At 42.8% G+C, this 13,948-nt stretch overlaps 1 protein-coding gene across 1 annotated transcript in view; it reads right to left on the reverse strand.

The window, feature by feature from the left end:
- Positions 1 to 13,948, reverse strand: part of CFAP54 (cilia and flagella associated protein 54) — a 231,349-nt gene that overhangs the window by 141,417 nt on the left and 75,984 nt on the right. The window contains exons 27-28 of the mRNA XM_025213430.1: positions 8,796 to 8,945; positions 4,599 to 4,695 (exon numbers count right to left, since the gene is read on the reverse strand). Coding sequence (XP_025069215.1) covers positions 4,599 to 4,695; positions 8,796 to 8,945 — 247 coding nt within the window. The remainder of the gene's footprint in view (positions 1 to 4,598; positions 4,696 to 8,795; positions 8,946 to 13,948) is intronic.

Consider the following 13,948-nt stretch of genomic DNA (forward strand, 5'->3'; position numbering starts at 1 on the left):
CACAGATTTTACCAGGGCTGGGGCAGGGGTGGGCTCCCTGAAGCGCCGTGATCTGCTGGCTTTGCAAGGATTGCTCAGCGGGCCAGCAGTGCCCCCAGCAGTCCCCCTGTCCCCCAGCGGGCTTAGTTTAAAGCCCGGTGGAGCAGGTCAGCCAGTCTGGCTGAGAAGAGCCTCCTCCCTAGGGGAGAGAGGTGGAGGCCATCTCTTCCCAGCAGCTCGCTGCCTCTCTCGCCAAAGAGCGGGCTGTGGTCATGAAAGCCAAAGCCTTCCTGACGACACTAGCGCTGCAGTCTTTGGTTGACCACATAGATCCTCCTGTCCTGACCCAGTTATGCTAGGTCACTGAGATCAGTAGTGGAATGGTCATATCAATGATCACAAGGCTAGGAGCCATGATAACAATGTCTGTCTTATCCTGGAAAAGAAGGTGGAGTTATTGAAATGTTCCAGCATTTTGCCTGCCCATCCACCAGTGACATGAGATAAGTGTGTGTGTGTGTGTGTGTGTGTGTGTGTGTGTGTGTGTGTGTGTGTGTGTGTGTGTGTGAGAGTGAAATTAAAAAAGATGAAGGATTTTTTAAAGGGATACAGAGCAAGGCATAACTAATGGAGATACAGCAAGAAAGCAATATGTAATTATTCCAGCCACTTTTTTGTTATTAAAAAGACTCAAATTTTTAGAGGCTAAATACATTATGTGGCCAAAAAGGTCATATATAACAATCATTTCATAGTAACAAAAAATAAATAAGACAGAACTAGGAATGTATGGAAAGAATAAGAGGAAAGACGTGGGAGTGCAAGGAAAGAAGAAAAAGAGCACAAAGAAAGAAGAAAATGACATAAAGGTTTCAGGTGTTACAATACAAATCTCTTCCATGTATGACTATATACTGGGTCTTGTTTAGTAGTTCCTATTAATTCAATTAAATTACTGTCTCTGTACTATGACTGCAAGCTCTTTAAGTCAGTCAACAGAAGACTGCATCTGATTCTCATCATCTTAAAAATGTCCATTCATCCCCTAAAATAAAAGCTATAAGAATTTCAGTATGTTGACTGAAAGCACCAACCCTCCTAATACATTTGCCTACACTGTCCAAATGACTGAAGAAAATTAGTGCCCACCACTGATGAGAGCTCTTTAAATATACTGCTTTGGTTATTACATTTTGTACCTATAGAAAAAGGAATAGAAAAGATTGCCTTTCGGTGTTTTACCCCTATTTGCTAAATTTGAGGAGATGAGCTTTGAATAAGCATTTGGGATCTAATACTGGTTACATAAAATTTTAATTTGAGAAAATCTTCAAGAAAGCCTGAATCATTCTTTGTGCTAACCTAGATGGTTTCCCAGGTTTCCAGTTAATCAGGCAAACTCTACTCTTTTCCTCATTTCCCTCTTAGACAGTCATCAATGGGATGCTGCAAGTGTTGATCCACCCATAAGAATTTCTCACAAAGTGGCTTTTGTCACTATATTTGTTAATAACATGCTGTAGTGGTGAATATATTGTGCTAAACCACTTATCTATATTTGTTAACATAGCTGTGATCCTGGCATCTAGTATTTGTTATTAATGCGGTCAACAGGGACTCTTCTAGCACTTTGTATCATGTCCTTCATTCTAAGTCACCCTATCGAGGATTTTTAAATGCTTTTCATTTTCATCTTTTCTGATGAAAATTTTCTGTATTTCAATTTTTTTTCAGAAACACCCCCCTAATTTACTGACAAGCACAATATTTCAATACTAACCTAACAATCAAGCATTTACGGCACATACCATGGCTGATGAAAATGCATTCTACTGTAACTGACTCATCCACTAATTTAATTTTCCAAGGAGTTTATATGGTACAGTATCTTTTGAAATGAACAATTTAATTTTCAATTAACTTACAAAACTCATTAAGATCTTGCAACTTGTTCTGCATGAGCACAGGCATCTACATCTACAGAACAAGTTACAGGATCAGGGTGTAGATGAGCTACATGTATTTAATTGGATCTCTGCACTTAACTTTTACATTTCCTACAGAGCTATTTTCATGCATACTATATATTTGCTGCCACAGATATGGAAGGGGAAGACTACTAACTAATGGCAAATCATCAGTACAGATTCTATACTTAAAGCTTGACTCAGATTTCCATTTCAAAACCTTCTCTTAATCTTATCAAAATTTGGAAAACAAAAACATACACTTTAAGCCTGAAGATGTTAATGTTTCATCCACATTTTTTTTATTGATCTACCCATTTTTAAGTCGCATGGCATTGAAATGTTAAAATATATCTGTAACTCTTTCAAAAATACTTTAACTCTCCGGGGAACTTCCCTTCAGCGCCACAAAGATTCCCAACTGCAATGATAGTAGCTCCTTAGCAGCCTAGGCAGAGCCAGCCTTAGAGGTGGGCAGGTGATCATCCATGGTGCCATGGTCAGGGGTACACCAAACATACACACACGTGTGTGTATGTGGGCAGCCAGTGCTCACAGCAGCACTCTCCCACCATCCTGCCTTGCCCCATACAGGAGGAGCAGTGCCCTGCCCAGCCCGCCCCCTGCCTCCAGCCACTGCTCAGGAAGAGCCAGGCTGGACACTTGTGGGCCAGATGGTGCCTGCTCCAGTCTGCCTGCCTTGCTCCCACACAGCAGCAGCGGTGCCTGCCCACCTGCCTGCTGACCTGGCATATCATGCTCCTCCACCTCCCTGCCCGACTGTGCCCCACATCCCTTCCCACCTGCCTCTGCCTGCAGCAGCACCACTGACTGGGGAAAAGGTGCCAAAATACAAGTTCGCCCAGAGCACCATATTCCCAAGGCCAACTCTGAGCCCAGACATTTACCAGTGATTTTAGCTGGTCTGTTCGGTCTGACCTTGGTCAGGACCTCGATCTGACCTCGGTCCTCTTTCCTGCCAGGGGCAGGGGGTTGGACATGATCCATTGTGGTCCCTTCCGACTCTACAATTTATGAATCTATGTTGTCCAATCCTGCTCTGAACTACTGTCCAACTTCTGAGTGACCACAGGCTGCAGGGCCTCCAGGCTGCACAATACAACAGCCTCCACCTAGTTACACTGCTCCCTTCCCCCTTCCTCCCACTGAGCTTTGCGTTCCAGGTGCCCCCTGCACTGTGCTGCGCTGCATGAAGAGCCACCTGTGGCCCTACAGAATTCAAGGTCAGCCCTGGCAGGGGATTATTCTCTTTAGGAGTATAGTAGGCCTAGTACAGAGAAATTCTGGGTGCTGAGCTTTTCAATTTTTTTGTACTTGAGTGGACAGCAACTGTCAGATAATTTCTATGCTCCCATCCCCAAAGAAGAGTTTTGATATGCAGCTGAAAAGAGAAGGAAATGAAAATGTGACTTGTGTGTGCTTCCCTAGTTTCAGAGCCTCTCCAAAGAGGGGATTTTCCTACTCCAATATAGAGTAGTAGATTGCTTTCCCTATGCACGCATTTACCCTTTAAATAAAAAGAAAAGCAGTAGGCACAGGAAATGTTTGATACACAAAGAAAGGAATATTCAAATATGGCAGAAACATACTTTCAATTCAAGCAAGAGAGAGAGAAAATCCATACTTAATCTGATCCAGGATATGAAGTAGCTATATGTTTCAGATAATAATGACCAAACTTTCAATGATTCAAGTTTTCTAATGAACTCTGAAAGATTGTATCTTTAAAATTTAATATCTGTATTGCCTCAATCCACAAAATTTTCTGCAACAGCATTTCTAAAAATAGTAGTTATAATGTCAAATGGGTAATAAGATCATTTCAGAAGGGTAAGGAGCACTTGCTGGTTTTAAATTTCTAATAATCATACAGGCTTGGGGTCATAAATAAGTGTGGTCCAAATAAACCTGAGAACTGTTGTTAGACATACCTCTACATGCGCTCATCTGCTCCTTCAAGAAATTAAGGGTCAGGAGAAACAGTTCATTATATTCTCAAACTAGATTGTACTGTAAATACCATGCAGAGAGTTAATGGCAGAGACTCTTTTAAAGGGATGCCTTGAAAACTTGTGGGGTCCTACGCAATGTTTGTACCATTAGGTGTGCAAATATGATTCACAAGCTAAACCTAAAGATTTCAAACACTAAGGAATCCATAGTGTTAAAAACATTCTGACCTGTCTTTCTAAGTTCTTTGCAACAGAAGAATTGCTTTGTTATTTTTCTATAGTAAAAACAAACAAACAAACAAGTGGGAAACCAAGTGCTGGCCTTTTCCGAGGGGTGCTGTGAGCCTATCTAAGGGTGCCGTAAACCTAAAAAACTTGAGAACCATTGGTTTAAGGATGCAGCATAGAATTCCACTGTAACCAATAAAGAGAATATTGAAACTTGTCTGAATCTTTTTTTAATCAGGAACGAGCTAGTATTGGTGGAAATGTTAAAGCAATGCCATGTGTTACTGGAAGGTAAATAAGATGGCAGAAATCATGTTTTGTTGATTATGTCCCTTAATTTTCCTCTCAAAAAGAAACAAACAACCCACAAGTACTATTTGGGAAAAGCATTCTTTGCAGCAAGCCATAAGAAATCATAGAAAAGATAGAAATATTTTGTTAAAATATCTACCAGGTTTTGTCAGTTTGAGAAGATTGGATTCCAGAGCAGTTAAGTTTTCAGTTGCCTTTTCAACTGCGACGGCTTGTGATGTTTTCTTACAAGCACTCTAAGAATAACAAGTAATAAATGATTAGTATCTATTATTTATGGTTCATCCCTGGCAAAATTCCACTGAAGCCAACAAAATTACATAGAAGATGGATTTTTTTTTCCACCTCAGCCTTGAGAATTAACTATGGAATAACATTATATGTAATTGTGACTTACAGGGCTTTACAGACTATGCACTGAATTAGTTGAGTATAATAAAAATTTAACCAAAAGGAAAAACTAAAATGGTTTATGATCTTGTCAGAGTTGAAATCCCAGTCTGAGAGGCTGAATACATGGCAGCCTGTGCTACCTAAACTTGCTGCAGAAAAAAAAATCATATAACAAAACATTACTGAATGACTTGATAGAAATAAATTCCCATGGGCTTCAAATTCTTCCTCACTGTCTGAGGACACATGCTCTAGACAGTCTGTTGTGGCTCACTCAGGTGGTTCCCCTGTTGGAAGGAAACTGATCTGTATTTGTTTGGGAATTGAAAGGAACAAGGACAGATCTTCTACCCATCTGTCAAGTTCTGATAGGGTGGCAAGCTGCTTATATTATATCTGTTCAGCAGCTGGCTGGCTCCTCACGGTTTGCTGAAATGGCCCATTCTCATCTATAAGAAGCGTTTTTATAAGGCTAAGCGGGCAGTTTTAGGGGTGTTCCCCTCCCTGCCTTAAATCCACTTCAGAGCTTAGTAATGTAACGGTTTGGCACTTTAAGTTTCTTCCCTGGCTGAGTGACACTCATTTGCCTAGAAAAGAACCCATTCCCATCTCCTTCATGACAGCAAAGAGGTCACTAACTGACATATTCAAAAAGTCACCAGTGTCCCACAGAAAGCAGCCATCTTTCAAGAAAAAAAAAACCAACCTGGAAACCTGATTTTTCATTGAAAATAGTTTTGCTGGAAGTTTGTGAACTATGCAGGGGAGATCCCAGGAGTGGGGACGTTAAAGCCAATGTAACCCTCCTCCTTCACGCAGCAACATGTAGATGGGAAAGATATGCTAGGATCCAGAAACCCATTTGGGAACAACAGAAAAAAGCAACTGAAGCAGCAGGACCACCTGGACTTTGATGTCGCCAGTGTTTGACCAGTTTGTACACTAATCACTCAAAATACTCATCTCCCTGCGCCGACTGGGTGCTTGTTTGTACTCCTTCCTGCTTTCCTTCCACTTCTTTATTTCCGTTTCATTCCACCCTGCTCTACATGCTCCCCTTCTTTCTCTTTCTTTTATATGTTTCTATTACCTTATTTTTTCTCTTTTCAGTTAATTTCCGCCCAAAAAGCCCACATAAAGTTTAAAATAAAGAGAAAAACAAACAAAGAGCAAAATGTGGGAGAACTAACATGACATTTATATATCATTACATTGTTCATTCTGCTTCTGTGCTGCCTCTAATGTCTTCTGTATTTAAACTGTATGTTTTTCAGGGCTGGGACTTCAACTTGTTTATGTTTGTACCAACCATAAAGGAAGCCTGATTTCTATTGGGATCCTGAGGCACTACTATAATACTATTATTAATATTAATAGTATGCAGCTACAAATGAGGAATTATCCCTCAAATATCCCTGCACAGGCTAATTCAAGCAGAATTAACATTTAAAGTACCAACTGCTGTTCTGTCCAATAGAAATATTTTCTGTAAGGAATAACTTCAAGTATGAAAATTCATGCCATCATTCCAAATTTGCAGCACTGAACATGGGAGACAGCATCACTGGTGCAGGGAAAAGTGCTGACAAGAGTTTTTCTGGACCAGGGGTTGGCAGCATACAGCCCACAGGCTCTGCCTGGGGCTGGGCAAGCTGGAAGCTGCATCCACATCATTGCCACTTCTCCTGCCACCTGGCTACAGCCTGGTGCAGCTACCAGCCAGTGGGGAACTAAGTCAGGACTGGGCAGCCTCCAGCTGCACCCTTGCTGCAGGGAAGGGGGTGGGGGCAGAAAAATGACAAGAGAAATGGCAGTGGCAGCGGTGTGGTCACAGTTCCCAGCTGCCCACTCCCAGCTCAGTTCCCCACCAGCTGGAAGCTGCTGCCCAGCTGCAGCATGGGTACAGGGGGCAGGAAGAAGCAGCGGCAGTGTCAATGCACTCCCAGCTGCCTGGCCTCAACCTGGGTGCAGACAAACCCTTCACACTGATGACATGCCGCCAAAGCCACCTGGCCCAGGCCAGACTGGAATCGGGGTTGTTCCAGGCCCTGGCTCAAAAAGGTTGCCAGCCCCTGCTCTGCACTGTGGAGCAGCAGCAACAGAATGCAAAGCTTTTCTAGCTCTATACGCTTGGGATAATTTCATTTTCTTGAACTCAGCGGTTATTTCAATTTTTCATTTCCCAGTTCTCTGGATCATTCCTGAAGATGAAATGTGAAAGCCAGTATACAACTATGCCAATTGTTTGGGTAAAATGAATTTCAACTTTTGGTGGATAAAAGTGATCCTCAGTGGATAGCCTCCCTGATGTGTTAAATTATATCCATAAATGACTTCAAGGGCCAGAGTCAAATTCTTCTCATAGGCACCTCATTGCAAACCTAAAAATTAGGTGTTCTGCCCTAAGAGGGTGATCCAAAGAGATTTATGAACCTAGGATCCCTACACAATGCTGAGAATTAGGTGCTACCAAAGGCCGATGCAGAGTACCTAGATGCTGAGTAGGAAGGTGTCCACAGTCAAACAATAGGAAATACTATAGGCAAAGGGAGAGAGGGGTCTGAATTACTGCTGCTCCTAAGGCATCTAACTCAGGGCCTCCCAGAGGAGAGCTGTCAAGATCCCAAAAGAGAAACTTGAATAAGATAAAGTTTCAGCTCTAAAGAAACACTCTCCTCCTTCATTGCTGAGTTGGGTCACAGTTAAGTCAAAAGCGCAAGAGTCATGGAGCCAAAGCAAGAACAAATAAGAGGGAGCCTGACTGCACAACCTGAACATTTTAAATCAAGTAGTTGGTTAAAAACATAACACCAGCAACTGGGAAAAAGAACCCTAAATCTAGAGATCATACAAAGAAATTATTAGGAAGAAGGTTTAAAACATACATGGTGTGAACAAGAACTTTCTTTTGTATGTGAGAACAACTTTTGAAACTCATTGCCACAAGATGCTGTATAGGCTGATAATTTAACCAAGTTCAAAAGAGAATGGGAGAAATTGATAGAGGATAGGTCCACCAATGGGTATTAAACATTACAGTTAAAGGGTACAACCATTATAGTTAAGGGTGCAGATTAGAACTTCCTAGGCCTCTGAATGCGGGAAGCTGTAAAGGAAGAGGGGAAGAGAATAGATAAGCCTAGACAGCTATGTATAAAATATTCTTTCTATAAGATACGGGAGACTGGGCTAAATGGACCTGTGGTCTCACCTAGTATGACTGTTCCTATGTGCTTAACCCAGTATTACTCTCTCCCAGCATCATACTTTCACCACTAGGCTACATAGACAAATTTTCTCTTGCTTACTCTCCTTCTGGCATCATGACTATGACAGCCTTAGCTGTCCAATGGCCCAGCTTCCACAGGAGAAATGGAAGGTACCTCACTTTATTGCCTAAAGTCATACTTCTGGGAAGTGGCAGATATCAGTTTGGGCCCTCTCAAGCTGAGGAAGTCTTAAAACCCAGGTCTCTAACTACAAGGCTATTGTGTGAAAGGTTTGAGAGTGGCTGTGAATGCCATGTTCAATGATGTTGATATCAATCAAGAGCTAGGTATGCATTATAGATACCACATGGCTCAGGAACGTTGACATTTTAAAGGTCTCTCATATTACCTGGATTGCAACACACATTAGGTGGGATTTAGGTTCTTAGATGCCTGATTTGGACAGCTTTTGTACATTCCAGGGATCTAGCAAAATTTTCAAGGCAAAATGGAGGCACCTAATGAATCTACCTACCTAAAGGTTTTTGTAGGTGTTGAAGCAGAGTTGACTTGGAACACTTTTTGGAACCTAGGTGGTTACATTCCACCTAAATCCCAATTAGGATCCCATGAGAACAATAAGGAATTGGTCTTAAATTACTGCAGCCCTATATACAGTTTTTCATATCTGAATTATTGTGATAGGGTGCTCTTATACGAAAGAAAGTGATTACCTCATCTTCTGCATCTGTGTCAATGTGCATTTCTTCACCATCTAGAACTCCAGAGTGATCACGGGATGTTGTTTGTGAAGAATCCAACAACTTTTTCCCATAGTTAATAATAATTATTGCTAGTTCATATTCTTGCCATGACCGTAGCACCTGTTAAACATCCATTCATTAAAATATTTTTACATAATATATAACATTTAGACACTGTCCATCATTATTTATGACTGTCAAAATACATTAAAATTACAGGGTTAGTACCCAATTATTAAAATTCAGTATCTGTATATCTAATAATGAAGAAAAAGAGGTTACTTACCTGCGCAACAACTGACGTTCTTCCAAATGTGTTGTCTACATATTCTATTTCTGGTACGCATTTACCCTATTCACTGGAGATCAGAGAACTTAAGCCAACAGTATCCACTGGTAGCTCTTGCACCCTCCATGCCCTTGAAATGCCCAGTCTGAGGGTATGAAGTGGGGGGGGGGGGGGGGGGGGGGGACACACAAGCCCAGACACGAATGACCTTCTCCCGGGGGGCAGGTCTGCACAACCAGCTGACCCTCCGTTCTTTCTCCAGTACTATATCCATATACAAAAGACTCAGCAGTAATGGGGAAAGGAGGATCGGTTGTGGAACAGCACATTTCTAAGCACTATTGTTACTGTACTGGAAAGTTACTTCTTTTTCTTCCTAGAGTGACTGTCTATATCTGATTCATGTTCCCAAACCATAGTCAATCAGTGGAGGAGGACACTGTGAGCCTAACTAAATGAAGACTGCCAACAGCTCTGCTAAAATGAGTTTCAGATTAAGATGCCTGCAGGATGGAATAATGTTGGTCGTATCAATTTCAAAGCACCTGCCTTACATACATCAGCTTTAAGGACAAATCTGAAGGAAGGTGCAGAAACTTCCAGTGCCTTGTGAAATATAACCTAATCTGCCTCAGGTATTCTAGATTAGCTAATTTATAACACTTCAGTAAAACCAACATCCACTTGGAAATTCTTTGAGCCAAGTCTGCCCAAGTTCATCTAAAATATTTAAAATTGCTATACCATTGGATGAATGAGTTTTTAGGGAAAAATAAGGAACTGTGTTGAGTTTAGATCAGAGAAGAATCTAGACAACGGGGCTAGTAGCAGTCACAGCAGGGCCAGTGGCTGCAGTGGGGCAGCAGCAGGGCAAATGGCAGTAGGCCAATCAATTATATACCGTGTCAAAAGCAGCATTAGCAGTTGTGCAACCAGCAGCAGGGCAAGCACGGCTGTGTCAGCACAGCCTATGCTCCTCCCCTGGCACTGAGAGCCATGTCCAATGAAGTCCAGTGGCCCTCAATTCTGTGGCTAATTCCGGCCTCCAGCTAACAATGCCCTGAGATTTACTGGCTAGCAAGTACCCTAATGGTTTGGATGGAATGGCTCCATGGGCCAGATCTGGCCCATGGACTGGAGGTTTGACATTCTTGGTTTGGATAAAAATCTGATACTGCTTTCAAGAAAAACACAGTATTCCTAAGTACATAGGAACTGCCATTCACTGGGTCAGACCATCGGTCCACCATGCCCAGTATCCTGTGTCACAGTTGTAGAGGGTGGATGCTAAAAGGGAAAGTGAACAGGGTATGAACAGGGATTTTCTACTATTCCTCTCTCACTTGCAGTCTCCAAGATTTAAATTATAGGAAGTTCTAATTCAGAGGCTGTATCCTTAACTCCCATGCTCAATAGCTACTGATGCCACTTTCCTCCAAGAATTTGTCTAATCCTTTTTTAAATGTGGCTAAACTATCAGGTTCCACAACAGCTACTGGCAACGTGTTCCACATTTTAATTGCATACTATGTGAAAAATAATTTCCTTTTGTTAGCTTTAAACTTATTACCTACTAGTTTCATTTTGTGACCCTTAGTTCTTGTATTGTGAGGCATGGTAGATAATAAATCCCTATTTACTTTCTCTTCCCCTCTCAATCATCTATTTTCTAAACTGAATAGACCTAGTCTCTCTTTACTGTCACCTGGCCATCTAAGACCAATGACTTAAAATGTTGTCTAGAATCTGGCAGAATCTTGTATAGAATTTCCAAAGATCTGTGCCAATCAAAATAATCATAAGAAGAGAGAAGAGCTTGATATTTCACTATGCAATGCTGCAAGCTTGCAGATGAATAGCCCTTTCTACTTACTAAATCCAGTCTTCTTTGGTTCTTTGTTCTTCAGAGTAATCTTTAAAGCCTGCTGCTTAGTTCTTTCCTGTGCCACAGTGGCAAATACAGAATTTGGAGCCAGATGAGAATAAACGTTCATATCTCACCCAAATAACTTGTTATCTTGTCTTTTTTTTTTTCATGTTGGTAGCATCAAGACTGGAGTTTGCCCTAGAGTTGCACTAATTATGATCCATCATTCATGAGTATAGTTAGTGGAATGGACTGAAAGTTTTATTGTGAAATTTCTGTGCTAACTGTGTTCATGTTGATACAACACTGTATGACTCCATTTATTTTGGGGGGGTTTATTAATATGTTTCCTGTTCCAAGTCGAATCAGCTAAATCAGTTCCAAATCATATTGATTGAGCAAAATGCAATAGTTCCAAAAACCATATTGATTGAGCAGGCAGAACTTAAATCATTCTAAACATTATGTATGGTGCAACAACTGGTGAGCATCCTCCATCCCAGGCTCTCACCCTGGGACTTCAGATACTCCCAAATCCACTGGCAGGCATCTACGTGCACAACCAAGTTCAGAGGTCTTGGGATTCAGATCCCCCGAGATGCTACGGGCAAGCATCCTCCATTCCAGACACTTTAGTCTGGGACTTCAGATACTTCCTACACTCAATCTTACCCCACAAGAGGTATGACTCAGTATACTTCATTAGCCTGTGCACAGAGAATGAAGGGTTAAGTGTTAAGCCCCGTGGAGGATGAGACAAATTGGTCCCTTAGCATCAACAGGATCTTGAGTGGCTTTGTTGACAACAAAGGGGAGATTCAGGACACCCAGGAGCTGCCCAAAGGATATAAACATGTCAATGAAAGAGCAGACTGAAAAAAGGGTATCTTGGCAGTTCCTGGCCAGAAGAATCTGGGACTGAGATAAGTGCCTCCACTTGTTTTGGGGAGCTAGAAGACTAGATATGAAACAGCTGAGTATCTTTGGGGGTGCTCAGGGCTCTGTGAGCTGGATTGGGGACAGAGGGATGGCTTAACACCATCCCTCTGGTGGTAGGGACAGAAAAACTGGCTGGCTAGCCTTTGATCCAATCCAGTGCCTTTACTGAAAAGACTGTCTGCTGTGCTGCTTAGAACTATGGGTTCCATTATGTCACCCCAACAGGAGGTGAGGCCTCTTTCTCAAGTCTGGAACTGGATGCTTGCTCCCCATGTCAGAGCCATGGACAACCTGGGAAGGTGAGAAACCAAAAGGCCAAGGTCTCAGAGCGGGAAGGAGCCTGGCCTTCCCCACTGTTCTAGAAGTCAAGCCTGGGCTGGCTTCAGAGGACTCTCTCAGAGACCAGACAAGGTGGAGAAGCACTGGGAGTGCAGCTGTTTTATCCAGTGATGAGGATGCTATGTGGGTTGGAGCGATTTCAGAATTTGATGATGGGGCTGATGTATTTTTTTCATAGATTCATAGACTTTCGGGGCTGGAAGGGTCCTCCCAAAATCATCGAGTCCAGCTCCCCTGCCACAGGCAGGAAGTCTGCTGGGGTCAAACAACTCCCACAAGATAAGCATCCAAATGCCATTTGAATGAGTCCAGAGTAGGTGCTTGCACCACCACTGGGGGGAGTCTGTTCCAGACACTGGACACTCAGACCGTAAAGAAGTTTTTCCTCATGTCCAGTCTAAGTCGGCCTCCCAGAAGTTTGTGGCCATTATACTTTGTTATCCTTTGGAGAGCATTGGTGAAAAACTGTTCTCCCAGATCTTGGTGCACCCCCCATTACATGCTTATAGGCTGCCACCAAGTCCCCCCTGAGCCTTCTCTTCTCTAGACTGAAGAGCCCCATGTCCCTCAACCTCTCCTCATAAAGCTTGCTCTCTTGGCCTTTGATCATGCAGGTGGCTCTCCTCTGAACTCTCGCAAGCTTATCCACATCCCTCCTGAAGTGGGGGACCCAAAACTGGATGCAGTACTCCAGCTGCGGCCTCACTAAGGCTGAGTAGAGCAGGAGGATGACATCCCTGGTTTTGCTTGAGATTCATCAGTGAATGCACGCTAGAGTTTGGTTTGCTTTGCCAGCCATGGCATTGCATTGGTGGCTTATGTTCATCTTGTGGTCAATCAAGAACCCCAAGTCTATTTAGGTCATGGTGCTAGCAAGCATAGCACTGCCAAGCCTATAAGTATGATGCTGGTTTGTCCTCTCAAGGTGCATTTCTCTGCATTAAAGGCTATCAGGTTTTGGTCTGCCCACCTTGCGAGCCTGTCCAGGTTGACCTATATCCGCAACCTGTTCTCCAGTGTGACTGCCTTCCCCATAGCTTAGTGTTATCTGCGAACTTTGCCAGTCTGCATCTGATGCCCAAATCCAGATCATTAATGAAAATATTGAAGAGTACTGGCTGGAATACTGAACCCTGAGGGACACCACTAGTCACCTCGTGCACGGTTGATTTGCTCCCATCAGCCACTACTCTTTGGGTCCAACCCTGGAGCCAGTTCCCCAGCCATTGGACAGTGAGATGGTCAAGGCCACAGTTTTCCAGCTTAGCCACGAGGACATCATGGGAGACCAAATCAAAGGCCTTCTTGAAATCGAGATATATGACATTAACCTTGTCTACCTTGTCCAGGCAATGCATCACCTGGTCATAGAAGGAGACAAGGTTGGTTAGGCAAGACCTTCCAGCAATAAAGCCGTGCTGGCTGGCACTCAAAGTTATCTTCTGTTAGCCTGCTGCTGATGGAACCCTTGATAATTTTCTTCAGGATCTTTCCAGGGATGGATGTCAGACTAATTGGTCTGTAATTCCCTGGGCCTTCCTTCCTTCCTTTCTTGAAGATTGGGACCACGTTGGCTCTTTTCCAATCCTCTGGTACCTCTCCCAAGTACCATGAATTCTCAAATATCTTTGCCATAGGGCATGCTATGATGTCCGCTAGCTCCTAAAGGACTCTCGGGTACATACCGTC

The sequence above is a fragment of the Alligator sinensis genome, unplaced genomic scaffold (assembly GCF_000455745.1).
Source record: "Alligator sinensis unplaced genomic scaffold, ASM45574v1 scaffold154_2, whole genome shotgun sequence".
Taxonomy (NCBI): Eukaryota; Metazoa; Chordata; order Crocodylia; family Alligatoridae; genus Alligator; species Alligator sinensis.